General features: G+C 32.9%; 2 protein-coding genes across 8 annotated transcripts in view; one reads left to right on the forward strand and one right to left on the reverse strand.

The window, feature by feature from the left end:
- The window catches only part of Zfp711 (zinc finger protein 711), a 33,285-nt gene extending 28,079 nt beyond the window's left edge, over nucleotides 1-5,206 (forward strand). For 4 of the 5 annotated variants that reach the window (XM_017602345.3, XM_063279891.1, XM_039100220.2 and 1 more), the window contains 2 exons: nucleotides 1,702-1,845; nucleotides 2,519-5,206. In XM_017602345.3, the coding sequence (XP_017457834.1) occupies nucleotides 1,702-1,845; nucleotides 2,519-3,696 (1,322 nt within the window). In that variant the 3' untranslated portion in view covers nucleotides 3,697-5,206. The remainder of the gene's footprint in view (nucleotides 1-1,701; nucleotides 1,846-2,518) is intronic. The other variant, NM_001401122.1, reaches the window with a different exon arrangement.
- A 3,580-nt stretch (nucleotides 5,207-8,786) lies between these two features.
- The window catches only part of Pof1b (POF1B, actin binding protein), a 66,699-nt gene continuing 54,474 nt past the window's right edge, over nucleotides 8,787-21,011 (reverse strand). For 2 of the 3 annotated variants that reach the window (XM_063279892.1, NM_001106934.1), the window contains exons 10-17: nucleotides 19,914-20,006; nucleotides 19,003-19,116; nucleotides 18,056-18,208; nucleotides 17,649-17,768; nucleotides 15,216-15,344; nucleotides 14,345-14,427; nucleotides 13,016-13,130; nucleotides 8,787-10,792 (exon numbers count right to left, since the gene is read on the reverse strand). In XM_063279892.1, the coding sequence (XP_063135962.1) occupies nucleotides 10,787-10,792; nucleotides 13,016-13,130; nucleotides 14,345-14,427; nucleotides 15,216-15,344; nucleotides 17,649-17,768; nucleotides 18,056-18,208; nucleotides 19,003-19,116; nucleotides 19,914-20,006 (813 nt within the window). In that variant the 3' untranslated portion in view covers nucleotides 8,787-10,786. Of the gene's footprint in view, nucleotides 10,793-12,991; nucleotides 13,131-14,344; nucleotides 14,428-15,215; nucleotides 15,345-17,648; nucleotides 17,769-18,055; nucleotides 18,209-19,002; nucleotides 19,117-19,913; nucleotides 20,007-21,011 lie in introns of those variants that run through there. The other variant, XM_039099585.2, reaches the window with a different exon arrangement.

A 21,011-nucleotide genomic window follows, 5' to 3' on the forward strand; every position in this document is an offset into this window, starting at 1 on the left:
TGTCTTAGTTCCTGTTCTATTGCTGTGAAGAGTGATGATCAAGGTAATTCTTCTTTTCTAAAGATTTATTTATTTTATGTATATGAGTACACTGTAGTTGTCTTCAGACACACCAGAAGAGGACATCAGATCTTATTACAGATGGTTGTGAGCCACCATGTGGTTGCTGGGAATTGAACTCAGGCCCTCTGGAAGAGCAGTCAGTGTTCTTAACTGCTGAGCCATCTCTCCAGCCTTGATAAGGCAATTGTTATTAAAGAATTGTTTATGGTTTCAGAGGCTTAGTCCATTATCATCAAGGCAGGAAACATGACAGCAGGCAAATAGGCAAGCAAGCTTGGAAATGACAACTTATATCCTGATCTACAAGCAGGCAGGTGAGCAGAGAGAAACTGCCCATAGTGTGGGGATTTGAAACCTCAAAGCCCACTTCTACATTCTCCTATAAGGCCACACTGCTTCCTTCTAATTCTACTAATTGAGAACCAAATATTCACAAATAACTATGAGCATAGCCTATGAAGGCCATGCTTGTTCAAACCACCACAATGTAATTACATGATAGAATGACTTTCAAGAACTGGTCTTACTATGCATTTTATTTTGTATGCACAAATCACATGGAAATGGCAGCAAATTTCTTGTCATATTTGTTATAATCTGAGAAGTCACTCTAAAGAATAAATTTCATATCATATACATTATTCTAAAATATACATGTATCATCTGTTTTACATATAACTACCATGACTGCGTTTGTAAAAGTAATTTTTATTTGACAGCTGTAATTGTCTCTAGGAGGTTTACTACTGAGTAAAGTCATCATTTCTAGTTCTTTCTAAACTTTCAACCTGATTCTGGCAATCTGTTCTAATCTTCTGGCTCCCTATTCTTTGGCTTCTTCTTTCTTCACCTGCCACCTGTCTCTGTAACAGTGTCCTAGTCAAACTGCTACCTCTCCCTACCTCTATGCTCTGTTCTCTTAAATGGCCTCCCTCACACGTGCTGTTCTCTTAAGTAGCCTCTCATTTCTTTGCTATTGTCCTGAGAGTTGGGCATACTCTCTCTCTTACTGTCTCAGAACTTTCTCTGATTCATTGCTTTGTCTGTCCCTCACTTTTAAATGTGGTTGCGTCCTTCTTCAGTTAACCTTACTTTCCTTGTTCAGGAGAAAAGGTGTATACTAAGGATGTGTCTATATTCCAGACATAAGAACTAAAGGCGTGTCATTCCAGCTGGATCACAGAGACCTAGACGGCCTTTGGATGTGATCCCTTGCCACAGTAGCCAATATTGGTGGTTTAAAATTCATTTATATATATATATTGGCTAACTTAGTTATATATGTTCCTTGCCAAATTCTTTTATTTTTATCAGGTTCTATTCATAAAAAGTTGATTTGATGCCATTATTTTGTATAGGTTCTTAAAATAATGTTTCTTGTGTTAAATTTACCAGTTTATTCCTTTAGGATGGTCATGTTGAAATAACTTAATTTGTATTACTATTGTACCAATGTGATTGCATGTACACAAGAGCATATAAATTAAATTAATGAGAATTAGTGAGAAAATGTGTATACTTTTAGAAATTTAACCCCATAATTTAGCACAGTGTCACCTCAAGTAATTTGCTTACCAACCCCCACCCCCAAATACACATATGTGCAGTTGAACAGTATTTCTTTCTTTTTGTTATCAGGAAACACTTTTGACTCTGCATTAGAAAACCGAAGCACGACAGCAGCGCAGTACCTTCAAATTTGTGATAGCATGAACACAAATAAAGTACTGAAACAAAAAATCAAGAAGAGGCGGAGGGGAGAAACAAGGCAGTGGCAAACAGGTAAGATAGTTCTGTTTTATAAATATTACAATAAATTTATATGCAATTTTATCTAATACAAGGAGGAAAAAAATCAATGTTTTCATTGCAGTTACACACCCATGTAACCCTGTATACTATATATATATATATATATATATATATATATAATTACATATATATTACGATTTATTTTAAGTCACATTGTGTGTGTGTGTGTGTGCATGTGCGTGCGTGCGTGCGTGTGTGCGTGCGTGTGTGTGTTGTGAGCTGCTTGACATTGGTGCTGAGAACCAAACAGATACTTTGCTAGAGCATCAAGTATTTCTAATCACCAAGTTATTCTCCAGATCTGATAATTATATTTAACAGTATATGATTGCGACTTTTAAAAGCATATTTTTCCTAATTCAAAAGGTATTTTAAAGACAATTTTCAGATGGTTTAAATCATAAATATTCTTGATTCTTTTTATATTTCATGCCATAGATGAGTAGTCTAAAGTAGAGAGCCACTTACTCCTTGGTAAACAACTTTACTAGAAATATTTTATAGTATGCATTTTTATTATATAGGCTTTTATTCAACTAGTATTTTCACATAGTGAATTTTAGCTAGTTTCAAGAAACTGTTTTACACATTTTTTTAAAGAAGTGTGATAAAATGTCACAATTTCCTTTTTTCCTTCTTCCAGCTGTTATAATAGGTCCTGATGGACAGCCCTTGACAGTATACCCTTGCCATATTTGCACAAAAAAGTTTAAATCCAGGGGATTCTTAAAAAGACACATGAAAAATCATCCCGATCATTTGATGAGAAAGAAGTATCAGTGTACAGATTGTGACTTTACAACTAACAAGAAAGTGAGTTTCCATAACCACTTAGAAAGCCATAAGCTCATAAACAAAGTTGATAAAACCCATGAATTTACAGAATACACTCGAAGATACAGAGAAGCTAGTCCTCTGAGTTCAAATAAACTCATTTTAAGAGACAAGGAACCGAAGATGCACAAGTGCAAGTACTGTGATTATGAAACTGCTGAACAAGGACTGTTAAATAGACATTTGCTGGCTGTTCATAGCAAGAGTTTTCCTCATGTTTGTGTTGAGTGTGGAAAGGGTTTTCGTCATCCTTCTGAACTCAAGAAACATATGAGAACCCATACCGGTGAGAAGCCATATCAGTGTCAGTATTGTGTGTTCAGGTGTGCCGATCAATCAAACCTGAAAACTCACATTAAATCTAAGCATGGTAACAACTTGCCATATAAATGTGAGCATTGTCCTCAATCATTTGGTGATGAGAGAGAGCTTCAACGCCATCTGGATTTGTTTCAAGGACATAAAACCCACCAATGTCCTCATTGTGATCATAAGAGCACCAACTCAAGTGACCTTAAGCGGCACATCATATCTGTCCATACCAAGGACTTTCCTCACAAATGTGAAGTCTGTGATAAAGGTTTTCATCGTCCTTCAGAGCTTAAAAAACATAGTGATATTCATAAAGGTAGGAAGATTCATCAGTGTAGGCACTGTGACTTTAAAACATCAGATCCATTTATTCTTAGTGGTCATATCCTTTCGGTTCATACTAAGGATCAGTCATTGAAGTGTAAAAGGTGCAAGAGAGGATTCAGGCAACAAAATGAGCTGAAAAAGCACATGAAGACTCATACTGGAAGGAAGATTTACCAATGTGAATATTGTGAATACAGCACCACAGACGCATCTGGCTTCAAACGACATGTGATTTCAATACATACGAAAGACTATCCACATAGGTGTGAGTTCTGCAAGAAGGGCTTCCGAAGGCCATCAGAAAAAAATCAGCATATAATGAGGCACCACAAGGAGACTCTTATATAGTAAGATTGATATAAAGAAAGAAATTATTTACAGAATAATATATACTATTTGGGAGTAAAATCTCTGTTTTATCTGGTTTCAAAGCTTGATATTAAATCATAAATTTACACTCTTTGTACTAAAGATCCTAAAATACTTGGACTAAAAGGCAATCTCAGAGCCCTTTGAAAATTACCTAAAGATTTTAAGACGTACCATAGGATGGTTACAGAGGACTTAACTGTATTTAACAGTATTATATGCATAACTCTACTACAGAGGGAGAAAGTTAAAACACCTTATTTGATTGGTCACACTAGAGATAAAGTGTTTCTGAAAGGAGGATACATAAATGATTTAGAAATGCATTGCTATAGCAAGCAGCCTCACTTTTATGCAATTTCAGAAATAGGGTGGGGAAAGAAAATGCAGTCATCCATCAGTCACTTAATCATTAAGCCTTTTATATTGTACCTGGACATTGGATTCCAGAAATGGCAAATGTTTTGTGTATTTGTTACAAGGAATCTTAATCTGAAAAAACAAGTTACATTGATTCAGTCCTAGTTAAAAAAGTAAAAAAAAACCTTCAGAGTTGTTGATATTTTATCACAGGATATGAAGCTTAAGACATAGCATTCTGTGCTGAAGTGAAATATAAGAAATAAAAAGTTCCAGTTTTGATGTTCAAGTAGATTCAGTATGGTATATATGATAAAAGTGTATTTGAGTCAAATGTGGCTTTCTGAAATGGATGCAAGTATGTTCAAAAGTCAATACTATGTTTCTTATAATCTAAATGTTAAATTGAGAGAACAGTTTTCTTAAATATTAAAATATTTAGAATTTTTAGGGCAGTTTTAGTAAGTATGACTGTTCAAGTCTTACTTGCTATAATGTTTAAAGGTGCAATTTTATGCCATTATTGAAAAATTTGATTTTTAAAATCTATATACCATATTCTTAACATAAATTTTCAGTGAGGTGGTATTTATGCAGTATTTAACAGATCAATATGCTGCTAATAGAGTTTGGAGGTGGGTGTTCAGTTTACAGTGTATAAATTTAAAATATGCATCCCTTAACAACGCTTTGTGTTAGCATGCTGCAAATCAAAATGGCGCTTAATATTAAAACCTGGTGTAGGGAATTTTAATGAAAATCCTGTTCATAAATGTAATGCATATGATGTGTACTTTGAAGTTTTAGTTGCCCTAATTTAGTTTATATTCAGCTGTTCAGCATAATTAATGTGTAATTTTACTTCATGCTATATTGTGACTTTGTGTTTTAAGTAATATTCACCTTTCTGTTTTTGCACCAGATAAGAATCAGTTACTTGAAAATAAATTTTTTATCTTTCTTAACTTCAGAATATTAAATTTGGAAAATCTACTAAACTTGTGTGTTATGTGGCTGTAAATGATGTACACGCTGTAAAATAAGATTGTTACTGTTATGTGGACTTATTATTTCTAAATGTTACTCATTGAAATGAGCATACAATAAAAAGCATTTATTGCACTTCAAAGTTTTATACGTTTATTTAAAGTTCTGTTATAATTTTCATTCTGTATTAAAGACTTTTCATTTAAAGTTTCTCTTAGGCAGTTCGATCATTAAAAAATATCTTGTTGAATTTTTGTGTTAATATGAGTTATGAATTTATGATTATGTCATGTTTATTCCTCAAAAATAGTCATCATTTGATAAAACCATGATGAAATGCTATAAATAAAGGTACTCATTTACTACTAGAAAGGAAACTAACAATTTTTAAACTATTTACATGAGTTCAGGGAAATGGACTATTTAGTTATATTCCCAATATACATTTCAAAAGTAAAATATTGACTTAATTATTTGGTAGTTGTTTCTGAAAATAAACATAAAATCAGTTGCTTTTTCCAATATCACCAGTAGTTAAAATTTTGCCAATTGAATGATTACTCTTTAAAGCCCATTAGCAGCAGAAGAAATCTCTTACCTTCATGTGTTAGACCAATGGTCCACAAATTATAAGGTTCACCTAGAGATCTTACTAATTTGAATTCAGTGTAGTGAGTACAATTTTACATTTCTAGCAAGTTCCATGTTGTCGTGCTTTTGGGTAATAAGTGTTAGATAAAAAAAAGCATCTAGTTTAATTCTAGAAAACTTTGGTGCCCTTGATTAAATAATTGAATAAGTAGATAAAGAATCTCCATATTAAGGACATGCCATTAAGAACAAGAAAAGAAAACGTGTAGATACAAACAATCTAAGATAAAATAACCTGTTGTGAGACAATGATGAGTGAGTAGGACTGATAAGAGATGGAGTCTGAGACACTTCAACTAGGAAGCCATCATGGGTTTAAAAGAAGGGAACATATTGTTTTGTTTAGATTCAATGATCATTTTGGAGAGTGTAAATACTATCATCACAGTTGCTGAGGGAAGCAAGGTACCACATAAGAGGTTGTTCATGGTTATAGTGGAATTAACAAAATAAATTCTATTTCTTTACTTAGAAATTGTCCCTAAAAAGATTTAGTCCACACAAGATAGAAATCACATTATAAATTAAAGATTGTCCTTAAAGGAAAAGGTTTTCCCGGCACATGGATGCCCTAAATACCTGTAGGGGACTTATTGATCAGTCCCTTTAACAGACTAGTTTATAGCCATTGTGTGCAGATATATTTGTTCAACTCTCACTTTTAAGTGATCCATGACATGAACAATATTTTAGGAATTATTTTCGCAGAAATAGCCCTTAAATTCTACTCAGGTCTCAAGTAGGAAAACTCTCAATATCAACTTTGTACCACACACACACACACACACACACACATACACACACACACACACACACAAGAATAAATTTTATTTACCCACTTCCACATATTCAATGATTAACATTACTTGACAAAGCTTGTTTCATTCATATTATTCCCCTAACAATGAAGGTAAAGTTAATTTGTAGAAGGAAGCAGCCTTGTTTGAAAGTGAAATGTAATGGAGGGGCAGGCAAAGTGATTAAACTGAGAAAGACTTCACAGAATGAGTGGGAGATAGGATATGTCCAGCTTCAAGAGGGAAGGTAAGAGAGGCTACATAAAAGTGCAAAGTGAGTAAGGAGTGGGGGAAATTCAGTGAGTGCAGTTCAGTTGAGTTCAGGCAATACAGTGGAGTTCAGTTGAGTTCACTTTGTACAGTTCAGAGTTAGTTTGAGGGAAAACAGAAAAACTCAGTCAGAATCCGAGAGAAGCCAGTTTGAATCAGCTTGGAGAGTTTTGAGCCAGAACAGCTACAACTGAGTTGAACCAGCCAGCCAGAATTCAGAGAGAAATAGAAAGGTTGAGTTTATGTAGCAGTGAACCTATAAGATGAATATTATATCTGGTGTATAAACTTTACAATTATTCCTTTATAAATTTTCAAGTAACTATTTCATAGGGATTTTTTTCTCTAAAAAATTGAGCCAGTTGGCAGTATTGATACTGCCTCATGTATCACGTAAGTCTTTTCACCTCCCATCTGATTTACAAACTGCCATTCTAGGAACATATATTTTCCACAGTATGATTTATCTCATTTGACTCTTTTAGAAAGGTACATTAAAATACCTATATATTCTTTCATTTAAACACATTGTATTTGCTTTGTTAGTCCTTGACCCATACAGAGTATTCAACAGATTGTATTAGCAAACACAGTATAGAAATAAGGCATTATTATTTTGTAAAGTCTTCCTCTTAAAGGAACTCTGGAGCATGAATTTCAAAACATTAATATGTTGGTATGGGAAAACAAGGTTTATAAGCACCTTTTAAAAATTTTTTTTGAGACATGGCTCCTTTGTGTAGCCCTGGCTATCTTAGAACTCATTTTGTAGACTAGGCTGTCTTTAAACTCTGAGATCTGCTTGTTTCTACCTCCCAAGTGTGGGATTAAAGGCATATGCCACCAAACCTGCCTTTTATAAACACATTCTTTTTGTGGTTTAACATTTTTTATTGAGGTTAACATTTGTTATTAAAAATATATGGTATAGTAATCTAAGTTAAATGCTGTATCTGGTACATATGATACACACCAATTTGCCATTGTAATGTTGAATATGGTATAGATCCACCAATGAAACAAACTCTATTTCACTGCTATAAAATTAAGTCTAATATATTTTGATGCAGGAGGTGAGGATCTGAGATTGGTCCCTGATGTCAGTATCATAGGATGCAAACCTGGCCCCTTAATCACTATCTCTTTGACTTGGTCTTCTACTGTCTACCTCACTGTACCTGCTTCTTCGCATTTGCAGAATTGGAAGCCACCTATTTAACATGTTATTCTGGGAATTAAATTCAATAAGAATGTGGAAAGCTTTGCCATTTTAATTAAAAAGAAACAAAGCCCCGTTTAACCTACCAAGAGACTACAGAATATTTTAAGCAGGAATAATAAACACATTCTTAATAAGATGAATTCAAGAAAATTACTGAGAATGTCAGTTGATACTGGGTATCATGTAATTGTGTCACATAACATTCCCATTATTCCTTTGTAGAATAAAAAGAGTTATGTCTCTTGTTCTGGAGTAAATATTAGGTACTTTTATCAATGAAAGGTATGCTTATTTTACTCTTCCCTGAAATACTATATTTACTATTAATCCTAGAGTAAGCATGAAAAAAATGCATTTTCCAGTTGAACAAAAATTACTACCAAATCAAGTAAATTTTGTAGTAGTGTATCATGGTAAAGATGTGTCATTTGAGGAAATAATTTGAAAACATTTACTTTCAAAATTCCATTATTTTCCAAAGAAATGCAATCTTTATAAACTACAATAATGAGAAAGAAATGCAAAGAGAGACTTTTGTTAAATTGATGAAAATTTGAGAGTTAAATAATTTTTAAAAATTTGCTCTTTTCATACAGTTCAAGTTCAAAAAAAGTAATATGGCTAAAGCACCAATACCAAGATGGGAAGAAAATATCAAACCATGTTTGGACTTTGAAAACTAAATTTGTAAGCAAATTATCAAAGGATAAAAAAGTTCCCAGTAAAATGGGAAGTTAAGCTAAAAAAGCCTTTCCTATTTGAACTTCCACAGAGACAATACAGTTGCTTAACATATTTTATTTAGACATAAGAATATTTTGCATGACACTCTCCAGTCTCCATTTTATTTGACAAATCTAAAGTGAAAACATATGGAAATAGAAATGAGATAAACAGACATCTTCACCTGAGGCCACCAGAATTTGCATTGAGTAACTACATGGAATTGGTGAATACAGGAAGCATCCTATATAAAAATAGCAAGTTAGGGTCTACTCTGCAATCAGAGTTTAAACACAAAGGTTGTTTTCCCCATCTCATTTGCATGACATTATAGCAAATATATCAATGTATAAAAAACAGACTCAGGTCTCCTGAATGACTTGGCGAAAACATCTCCAGATTTGAATGTATAATTTAATTAGTATCACTTCCCCCTCTTATTTCTATTGATCTTAAAATGTTAGTAAAAATAATGAGAAACTTTTATATGACTCTAATTCACTATCTTAGATCAAACAGTCTTCTTAATTGCTGTTTAATTCTAGATATCATTAGCTTTCAGTCATTTTGAAAAAGACTTAATTCTCATTTTCAAACTGTAATTATGGCATTTTTCTGTTAAGGTAATTAAAGCATTCCATTGTAACTTTTGTAATAGATGGAAAACAATATACTTTTGCCATAATTGCTTATAAGAGTAGGTAGCAGAGGGAGAAACTTATCTGATCATAAAGTAAAGGGGAATTGTAAGAATATGAATCATTAACATTTTATATCATAAAATGTTGATAAACTAGACATTCATGTCAGAGAACTTAATGATTATCTTAAGTGTTATACGAATATAAATAAGACTCTTAATTTCATATCAAGACTTTTAAATATTTCTAACTCATAGTTTTAGCTCATACATTGCCACAGCCATGCTTGTATTAACTGCTTCTTAGAAAAATTAGAATATGCTTACAAACCATTGAAGAATTTTATAAAGGTTTCTGTAGACATTTTACTACAAAACTATGAACTAAACATGTAACCTGAATAAATTTGTTACATTAATCCTAATTTGATGGACAAATTTTTATACCTTTTAATTGGGTTATATTATAAAATTTCATTTTTGTAATACAATAAACAAATACTTGTATCATTTTGTAAAGTCATTGTTATTCAACTAACAAATTTCTAAATATATCAAAGACTCTATTATGAAATATTCTCCAAGTAAGAAACAGCTATCAAGTATCTTTTACTGCTAATTGCATTATTTAAGATGACTATGCAATATGTTTGTATATCACTATGAAAAATTCTACATTCATATTGCCCCACTACTACAGCACAGTATTATATGGTTTATGCAAAGTGAATGGGGTCACTTGCAGAAAATAGTTTTTAAAAGAACAGATTTTCCCAGGTACTGACATGTACTTAGAACCAAGTTGCAAAATGTATAATTTAATTAATGCATTTATTTAAAAGATATTAGCTCATTTCCATGATTAACAAAATTAACCTCCACCTTTGACTTAGCTGTTTCCAAGATATGTTAGCACTGCAGTATTCCTTTTAGTCACAAGCTTAATGTGAAAAAAGTACATTTAGGTTGTCTATTTCATGTTCTAGTTAACCCATTTTTTACATTTAATTGTTCTGTGCTTCCGTTTTGCTGAAAAACAGGACTGAATCCTGTAGTTGAGTTGCACATTTAACAGTTGTAAAGACTCTACTGTATGAATAAGTTCAACATACAGGAAGCGTCCTATATAAAAATAGCAAGTTAGGGTCTACACTGTCTGCAATCGGAGTTTAAACACAAAGGTTTTTTCTCCCATTTGCATGGTGTCATATCAAATACATCAGTGTGTAAAAGAAGGACTCAGGTCTCCTGAATGACTGGGAAAACTCATCTCCAGAATTAAATCATTCCATTAGATCCATGGAGTAGTACCGTGATTCACAATTTGATTGCACTTTAGCAATAGAAGAATGACAATTAAAATACTCATGCAGACAAAGAAAATTTCCTTTGGGTTGTAGTGTTGTAGAACGAATCCATTTATGGCTACAAAAGAAAAAATATGTATTTTAAAATTGGTTCACAATTATTTTTTAAAATCCTACCATTATTACAGTTACATAGTTACTAAAAATATTTAGCTGGGTATGTATACTGTTAACAGAAATGTATCACACTTTTATATACTATTTTATAGAGTACTCAATAAAATGATAATCTCTGGCTCAAGGAATGTGTTTTAAATGACTGTAAGGCAAGAGTGGGGACATTGGGTACATTTTGTTGTTATTGTCATATTTAGAGGTTAAATATATGGTAAAATATGTCAGCCAATAAATACAGTCCTATCATTTATGAATTTACTTGAATATATTTGGAACTTCTTCCTCTATACTCCTTTCCTACCTTAACTATATATTTCATTAGAGACAGACGAAATGGCTACAACACTAGACCCTTTAAATAAAAGATTTATTTGTTTTTATATAGATGAGTACACTGTTGCTATCTTCAGACAGACCAGAAGAGGACATCAGATCCTATTACAGATGGTTGTGAGCCACCTTGTGGTTCCTGGGAATTGAATTCAGGACTTCTGGAAGAGTAGTTAAGGGCTCTTAACCACTGAGCCATCTCTCCAACCCCATCAAGCAATTTTTTTGACTCTTAACTTTTAGGATCAAATTATCCTTTAGGGAAAATTTGTATCCTGTGCAGACATAATTTTGCTATGAATCTGATACTTAAGTTATTAGTACTTTTTTCATTTGATAATTAGTAATATTTCTCAACAAGTTGATGGTCTGAAAATGATTTTAAAAGGGTTAAACTATTCATGTATTTGTATTTTTGTTGGAGATTTACTTCATACTGCTTACATTCACTGATTACTTAAAAGATGGATGCCTACTTCTGTGAAGGAACATTAGAACTGAAATCATCATGACTTTTATCACTACTGAAGTACTTTAGTTTGTTTGGCCAAAAGATATATATTTTCTTTTATTTTTGTCTTTTTGTCCTCCCACCCCCCCACACATACACCGTTTTTTCCCTAAGAGAAGGTTACACTGTGTAGCCCTGTAATTTTATGGTATAATATTCTTTTTCAACATATATGTATCAAAGTACAATAAAAATGCAAAACATATATACTCTAAACCTTTGTTTCCAAGTTCCACACATCCGTTTAAAATCACAAATCTCAGAAAACAAAGCATTATTAGTAAACTGAATGCTCTCCTCATGCTTTCCTCATGCTCTCTTTCAATCCACCTCTACTTTTTCAGACTAAGCACTTTCTTGGGTTTACTAACCATGGATTTTCTTCATCTTACTATATAAGCCATATGACAGGTAGACAATAACAACACTAAAGTTGCTGTTTTGAATAAAATTATGTATGGATCAAGAGCGGAGATTCTGAAATTTCTCTGTCGATTGTGCAGGAAGAATGTTTCACATTCCCGCACTCATGATCAGTGAATTACTATTAAAATATCTTACAAGATTGTAGAGGTATATAATTAAGAAAAACTCAAGAGCATTTCTTAATATTAGCAAGTTTTCTCAAGGTCAACATTATTAAAGTTTGGGATCATATGATCTTTTGTAAAGAGTACCCTGCATACCATAGGATGTATGGCAGCACTTTGGTCTATACCCAGTTGATGTCAATATTGCTGATCTCTACTGAAAACTGAAAATGTCCAAATACAGTAAACATTCTGGAGTAGGAAAGTAGATGCCACTGGAGAGAACTATTGTGCTGGGGAATAAATACTTCCTCTTTGATGATCACTATTCTAAATGTTGACAAAGAAAGCAGTAAACATCTGAAGAAAGTAGCTGGCATCCATGTACAAGAAGAGATTGTAAAACAATCAGCCCTGTAGTAATGAGTTGAATTATTTAGAATGGCGTTGATATCTATGTTATCTGGTTATGTTAGAGAAGGAAGTTGACGAAAGAAAATTTTTGAGTAGATGTTATTCGCATGGTTACTTGGCTTCAGATTAAACCCCAGAATTTAAAACTGGAAGATATTATAGTTTAGTCAGAAAATAGACACAAATCTGTTTTCCATTTTTTAAAGGAATAAAAGGTAACAAGTATCCTCATTGAAGCTTACAAGATAAATTCTATTGATCCATTCACATTCATGTTCTGTCCCACTTCAAATTGTCTATGACATCTGATATTTTACCTCAGTTTTAAAAGCTATAAATATGTAATTAAAATAGGCTAAAAATACCCAAATAAACTTACACAAGTCCATTTGTCTTCTGTTTTCTCGATCACAATAGTTTGTGTATCACTACCTGGTGGTATATATTCATAGTCATCGTACAGGAGACCTAGGATTGGATACTGTGTTCTGTACCTATACACCAAAAACAGAGTTACTAGTAGTATGAAATAACTTTCATTTGTAGTCATTCCCATTCCTATTCCCCTGCAGAAATAAATTTATCACTGAATGACTTCAAATGAAATGCCTTCCCAAATATGAAAGTACATATTTTATGTTAAATAAAGGGAGGAACATATGCTTCTGATTTTGATGGCTCACTGGTAGCACAGGATTATAATACACAGAAAAGATAAAAACAAAGTAAGTACCATAATTGCTGAGCTCACCACTTGGAGGTTTTCATGGTTACAGGATAGGGAAAGGAAAATCAACTGGATTCTAGAAAGTTTATTAAAGTGACACAGTAATGTATGTCACAGTCGTATCTTGTGTGGTAGAACTCTATAGTGACTTTTTATACATAGAAAAAAGCAGTATCCTGCCTCTGCCTTAATTACCAACACTTCCTGATATTCTTTCCTAAATTCACTAAATTCCTAAAACACTAATTAAAATTTTCCCGAATAAATAACTCTTAAGTTACAAATGTTATACACTGAGTAGGCTAATAAAACCTTGTGCTGTTGTCCTACAATCGGCATGCAAACTATTCCTTAATGTATCCGTACTTTACATGCTACTCAGTCACTGACTCAGCCTTCTTCACTATCAGTTCAACTGGTGATAGCACACATTTTATTTCCTAAAGCACAAAATTACTGATGCTGAAAGTTCAGATGTATATATTCTTTAAGTCAACATACTTAAAACAACTGTACTTAATAATGGAAAAATTATGTGCTGACCTTGATAATATATGCTTTAAAATCAAATAAAAAATCAAAGTTTTATATGAGTTTATATTATCCAAGGTTTCAGGCATAAACTTTAATTAGTGAAACATGCTTTTTACATAAAGGGTTACTAATCTCAATTTGAATAATCAGGGCAAGGTAAAGATTGCTTTCCACAACTTAGTACAACTAAATAGCTATCAACTGATAGCCCTAATTACATAAAAACTGATTTGTTATTATTTTATAGTATTTAACATACTGTAAATATGATACACAATTATCCTGACCATGATATCAATGCCTTTTTTGAACATTCATTCTCTAGTAGAATTGCTGACAAATAAAAGATACAAACCCTTTTTAGTAATACACACATCCACTAGGAGAATAATAACTTAAATTTTATAATAACTTGGCCCATTAGAACGTCATTTTAAAGTACATTACTTTTTTGTGGTGATTGTAGTCCTTCCACCCCCAGAGGGTTGGTTATGGGATGAATATATTTCTTGTCTCAACTTTGAGAGTTCCTTGCAAATAAAGCACAGTAATAATTTAAATAGAAATATAAGCATTAGGTAAGATGTTTACAAGAAACCCCAGCATGCCTCCTGTTTTGTAATTCTACTAATGTTTATCCACAGTAGCCAAAATCTTATACATGCCTTTTAAGAACCCCACTAACTGAGGTAGGATGCTGACAATTGGATGAACATGGCTGTCAGTATGAAGATGTGATTTATTTTTTGTTCTGAGCAGTTGAAAATGAAGGCAAATTAATAATAATAATAATGATAGTGAAATTTCCATAAGGAAGTAAATTCAGAGACCTAACAAATTTATTATGAATGTTACTGTGAGTGCCATTTTTAAAATAATAGTAGTTCCTTTAGAACTTTGTATATACTAGATTCTGGGCTACATGGTACCAATACAACACAATGAATCTAGTATGCTAAGTTCTAAAGGACTACTGTGAAGGAGGAGTTCATGATCTAAGAATGAGCTCACAGGCTTTAGAGAATTTCACTGTAATAAAATAAAAATCCAGTGTCTTAGAAATAGTAAATGTACAGCACCTGTCTTTTTTTTTATAACTTCAATTCCTTCTTTCATTCCATTATGGGTAAATTCATATACATACATTGATATATAGTAAATTATATCTTGGAGATGTGTCCTTTCCTTGGTGTTTTCATTAGGAGCCTTTAACCATCGCTCCCTCTCAATGTGTCCTTTCCTAATCCATGGGAATTATTTATTATATAGAACTTAAGTGTACCATTCTTCACCTTGCATTTTCTCTCCCTTTTCTTACCTCTGATTGACGCTTTATAAGAGAATCCTTCTCTTCCAGCAAACTTGTCAATTCATGAAGTTTGAATTGGAAATCACTACAACTTCCTTCTCTTTTTGAAACATCTTTTTGGTACTGGTTTAATTGAGACTAAGGATTTAGAAATAATAATAATTATCATGATTTTAAAAATACAACTTAATGCTAATATAGCATAGTTAAGTCAAGCCACATAGCTAGTTATTAAATGAAAAGTAATATATCAATTTCTATAAATGTCTATAGAATTTTATTGATATAAAGCATAATTTGAAATGCCAGTTTCAAGTTTCTCATCTTAAAAATCTGTGCTTGTGATTTGTGATTAAGTACTGTCTATTCAACTGCTTTAAGCCATAGCAATAAAATAAAGCTAAGAAAAGAGGCACTTCAGATTTAATCAGAAACAAATTAAGGCCCCTTCAATCTTAATGTTATAGACAGTGGCCTTCGGTTCACAAAAATGACTTTTGATCCATGTCTTTACTGAATATTCAGAGCATTCCAGGGAGATAAGCATCTCAGAAATGATCCAGAATAATATAGTAACAGCTGCAACTCGAAGGGAAGATCTGGAGGCAAACGTCTTCCTCACTTCCACATATGTGGACATAGAAGCTGCCAGGTTAAAGTGCTATTAATAACATTAGGTTGGAAAAGAGGAAACCAGTGAAAGGAATTTTGTAGAATGATCAGGAGGCCATTCACAAACTTTGTTTTAATTTATTTTAGAAAAAAATCACTAATATTAGGAAAGAAAAATAATTGTCCATTTCATCCATCAAGATATTTAAATGTCAGGGCTGGAGAAATGGCTCAGCTGGTAAGAACACTGCCTGCTCTTCCAGATGACCCAGGTTCAATTCCTAGCACCCACATGGCAGCTCACAATGGTCTTTAAACTCCAGTTTCAGGGGATTCAATATCCTCATGGAGACAAAACAACAATCCGCAAAAATTAAAAATAAATAAATCATAAGCTATTTAAATATATTTTTCTACCTTTAGGACACAGTAAATTAAGGGTCAGTTAAATCAATTCAACATAGAATTATAAGGCAAGATACTATATATTTACTCTAACAAATATCCTAATTTTGATGTCCATTATAGATAAGCATAGTCCGTAATAATTTATCAGAAGTGACAAAATTCTTAATATGTGTAATTGTTAAAATGCAGAGAACAAATGATCATGACATGTTTAGCCACAATTAATACACGTAAAACCCAATTCTTGAACCTATGGCTCAGGGAATATCAAGGAAGAGGGGACAGTAAGACTGTAAGCAAGCAAGCCACAAGACAAGTAAATGTGCTGTGAGATTGACCTTTCTATCAATGACTGGGAAATTTCACCCACGATACCTCAATACTGCTGCCTAAACAAGACCTGCAGAAAGATACTATCAATCAGCATGGTAACACAGAAAGAAAACCATCTCACCAGGCCCTACTGTAAACAAACAACTACAGGCAACTAAGGAATGCAGAGAATGGGGGAAACAGCTTGCTGTATGTATACATCCCCTAATTTGTTATTCTATACTGAATGGTTAGCCTCAAAATTATACAGTAACACTAAATAGGCTGAGCATGTTGTATTTATGTATTTAGTCATTTATAAAAATATATAATAATATTTAAAGAAAAAAGGCAAGAATCTGGAGAACGAGCAATGAATGGATGTACAGGCGAGATTGGAGAGAGGAAAGAAAAGGGGGAAATGGTATAATTAATTTTTAATTAAAAAAGTAACCAAAATATCACCCAGATAAACTATGGCTTAGTTATACAATGTTATATATTATTCTTCTGTGAATAAACATGCATTAAGCAATATTATGAAAGATCCTTCACCTATCTCCCAAACATAAGCTGTTAAAAATTAATAAAAATCAAGGCACTGAACTTAATATCTTTTATGCCAATTTAGAAAAAAATAGCTTAAAGTATAAAATCCTTTAACTTGAAGTACCAGTTAGAAGTTTCACTGTTTTTTTAAGATACAAAAGTTTATTTAAGAAAAGGTTTTAGAAAATATTAAAGTCTTCAATTTATTTTTCCTTTAGTACTTTAAAATTGTAACAGTAATTTATTTTTCTTTTTAATAGTGGCCGAGTAGAGGAGTGGTGGTGATGGTGATGATATTTTAATAAAAAATTACCTTATTAACTTGTCCATACATTCATGATAAATGTGCAAGCTTGTATGTGTATGCAGAGGCCAGAAAGAGGTAATAGATCTAAGAGAGCTGTAGTTACAAGCATTTGAAGGAGGACATGCATGGCTTCTTACATGGCTGATGGTACCCAAACTCTCTTTAACCTCTGAGTTACCTCTCAAGGCCCAACAATCAATATGTTTTTAAAAAAGTTTCTGTAGACAATTTTATGCAATGCAGGAGCAACATACCCTTAGCTTGCTGATTTCTCTATCTTTCTCAAGTCTCAAGTTTTTGACCATCTCCATATAATGGTTGCCAATCTCATCCATTTTACCCTGTAGCATCGAGCCCGTGCAAGTCTCAGACACCTACACAAAACCAAAATAACTTTCTGTAATTAGATTGTTATGAAGGAAATACATATTAGGTTTCAGGATTTATTAAGACATGAATACCATGTGATTAAATAAGATATTGAAATAATAAAAATGATCTTGACAGGCTGTTTGATAAAGCTCAAGTATCAGCATAACACAACTTTCATTGAAGGCCAACCAAAGGGGTCCAAATATGTCCCAAGGTGAAGTTTATATATTCTACTAAAAATGGTAGCTTTATGGCTATATAACGAGGACAATACGATAAAAAATAATACCTGTATTCTAAGGTTTTTATTCTCTTGTTCTAAATTACGTTTACAATATTCAAGTTCTTTTAGTCTGTATTCCATGTCCGACAGTGTATGTCGAAGAGAAAGGTTATTTTCTTCCAATGTCTGACATTTTGAGCTTGAGTCTTGAAGTCCTTGCTGTAAAGAAAGTACAAGTCCATAAGAAGAATGCATTTTGAATTTACAAAGTAAGTGCCCTTTTACACTAGAGATTCATAGAGAAATATGGAGAAAAAAATTTTCAAACTAAATCCTTTAGATTCTTGCCTTTAGATGATATTTTAAACATCATTCTATGTTTTGATCTTTTCCCTAATCTTATGTGTCTAACTTGAGTAAAAAGGAATAACATTTATGTAAAAGTTTCAGTCCCAATTTAGTTATTAGATCCTTGTTAGTCTGAGTATATCATACTATCCTAGCAGTCCCTAAAATGAGCTTGCCTTTCACTGTGGTAAGATGATTAACTTTGTAAAAACTTTGGGAAAGTCATGAGACCAAATTGAGAGAATGAACTCTGAAGGCTCATCATAGTTTGGTTAGAACCATATCTGCTCAAACAACACAGAATGCCTATAAAGTTCATTCCCTTGTCTATTCTGTGCACAAACATAAGATGTACAATTTTTCCCATTTAATACATCATTAGATTAAATGACTGAGTCAACTTAGATTTTCAGTGACAAGTTTGTTGTCCCAAAATATAGAGAACTGTGTACTTTGTATGCTTTATAATACATAAGGTTGCCTATTTTTTGGGAGGATATTCAGTTGTTGAAAATATGCAAAGCTGTCCAATTCTCAGATGGCCAGATTCTTCCGTCACACTGTAATACCGTCTGAATTGCTTCTCAGGACTTCATCGTGTTAGTAATTGTGCATGTGGAAAGCCATCATTCTAGAGTATCACCTACAAAACACAATCAACTTACTTGCTGTTGGCGATTATTTGCTCTCACTGATGCCAAGAGTTCTTCATACTCTTTTATTTGATTTTCCTTGAATGCCAAGTCCTTTTCAAGTCTTATCTTGTCATTTTCCAGTGACTAAAGGCATAAATTACTTATTAGTAATAACTAGCAATAATTCAGAGTTATATAAAATTGTTAACAGATAATGTCTTGATTATGTTGTAAAATTTAAATAAAAACTTGTTTCATCTGTAACTGCTTAACAAAGTGGAATTCTTCAAAATCAAGAGAAATATAAAATACAAACACATGGACTTTGAAAACCTATATTGAAAGGACTATTTTATGGATTGCCATGAAGCAGAATGCTCTGAATAATTTTTTACGTTTTATTTCAATCTACAAAGACTTCTTAATCTCAGCAGGTGGAGAATCTTCAAATTAAAATCCAGCTACCTTTATGAGACTACAGAAACTAACTAGAAAAGTAGGGGAAAACACTCCAAAGCCCTCAAAGTACTTTTTGGTAGAGTGAAATTTTATCAGAGAAAGGGGTCTTCAAGTTGTTTTATTTAAAGAGAAATTCAAAATATCTTTTATTATTACAATAAAGAAGGAAGTTCTTATTAAATGACTACAGTTCTTCTAATTTTGTAGACAACTCTGGCTTTAAGCATTAAATTACCTTAGTGGGATATTAAATGATTTGTGCATATCAACATTTCCATGCACTCATGGGACAGTTCCTTTCTCATCTTCTGATGCTAATTAGCTGTTTCACAAAATAATTCATGTGTATGGATGGCTAATATTGTTATTTTACAACATATTTTTAAAAGTATACTGAACGTTTTCATTTCTGTGTTAAGAAGCTAATTATCAGAAATACAGGAGAAAGAAATATCAAAATATTTAAAATATTTAAATCTTACTGTCAAATCATTTTGAAGATGTCCAAGTTCCTCCCGTATGTTGCTGAATGTGGAGAGCACTAGTCGCAGGGACTTGTCAGACATACCCCTCATCTGAAGGAAGGAAAAGATCGAGGGTTTGTTTTTACTAATGCTTCAAAATAGGCAACACTAGCAAGTGTAGCTTGTTTGTATTTTTATTCTGTTGTTACAAAAAATACTTTAGATTTTTTTTTATTTTTAATACAATTCTTTGAGATAGTCGCTCACTGTGTAACCTTGACTGGTTTGGAACTTGTTCTGTAGCTAAAGCATGCTGGCCTTGAACACACCAGAGATTCACCAGCTTCTGCCTCCCAAATGCTGGGATTAAAGGCCTGTGCACCACCACACCCAGCATTTTATACATGTTTCCAATTAAAAGAATTCTATCACTTTCCCCTTTCCTTCCCTCTAGACCCTCCACTGTACTCACATTAGAACCCCTCTGACTATGCTCTTAAGCAAGTCAAGCAACATTCCTGCAAAGGTTTTAACTAAGCCTTTGGAAAACATTTTTTTTTCATTTGTGTGAAAACAGTACTATTTCCTTCACACAGCAGAATTGTATCATCTAATTTTCACTTTTGATTTTACTCTTTACTTAAATGATTATGGAAAATAATAGACACTTAATCTTCAAGTCGTATAAAGAACGTACTGAAGTGTGCTGTGATGGCCATGGATTCTGCCTGAGGTGTGAAGAATTAAGTTGTATGTCAAGTACAGGGCACTTTGCCCCAAGCTATTCCAATTGGAGTTTTCTGGCAGTAATTTGTCTTGAGTGACACTACCACCACCCCATCCCCCAATTCGTTGAGACGTTTGAAATGTAGGCTATCCCCAAACACAATTCTTAAAATGATGTGCTCATTTTACATGTGTATGAGTGTTTGCCTGCACATTTAGATATGCATCACATGAGTGCTTGGTGCTCTTGGAGGCAGTCAAAGGACATCAAATCTCCTGGAAGTATAGTTACTGAATGTTTTTAACTTCTATGTTGGTGTTTGGAACTCAACCTTGGTTTTCTACTATAGGAAAAAGTGGTTCATCTGTGCTGCCCCTCAAAATCACACA

Source organism: Rattus norvegicus, chromosome X, assembly GCF_036323735.1.
Source record: "Rattus norvegicus strain BN/NHsdMcwi chromosome X, GRCr8, whole genome shotgun sequence".
NCBI classification, from domain to species: domain Eukaryota; kingdom Metazoa; phylum Chordata; class Mammalia; order Rodentia; family Muridae; genus Rattus; species Rattus norvegicus.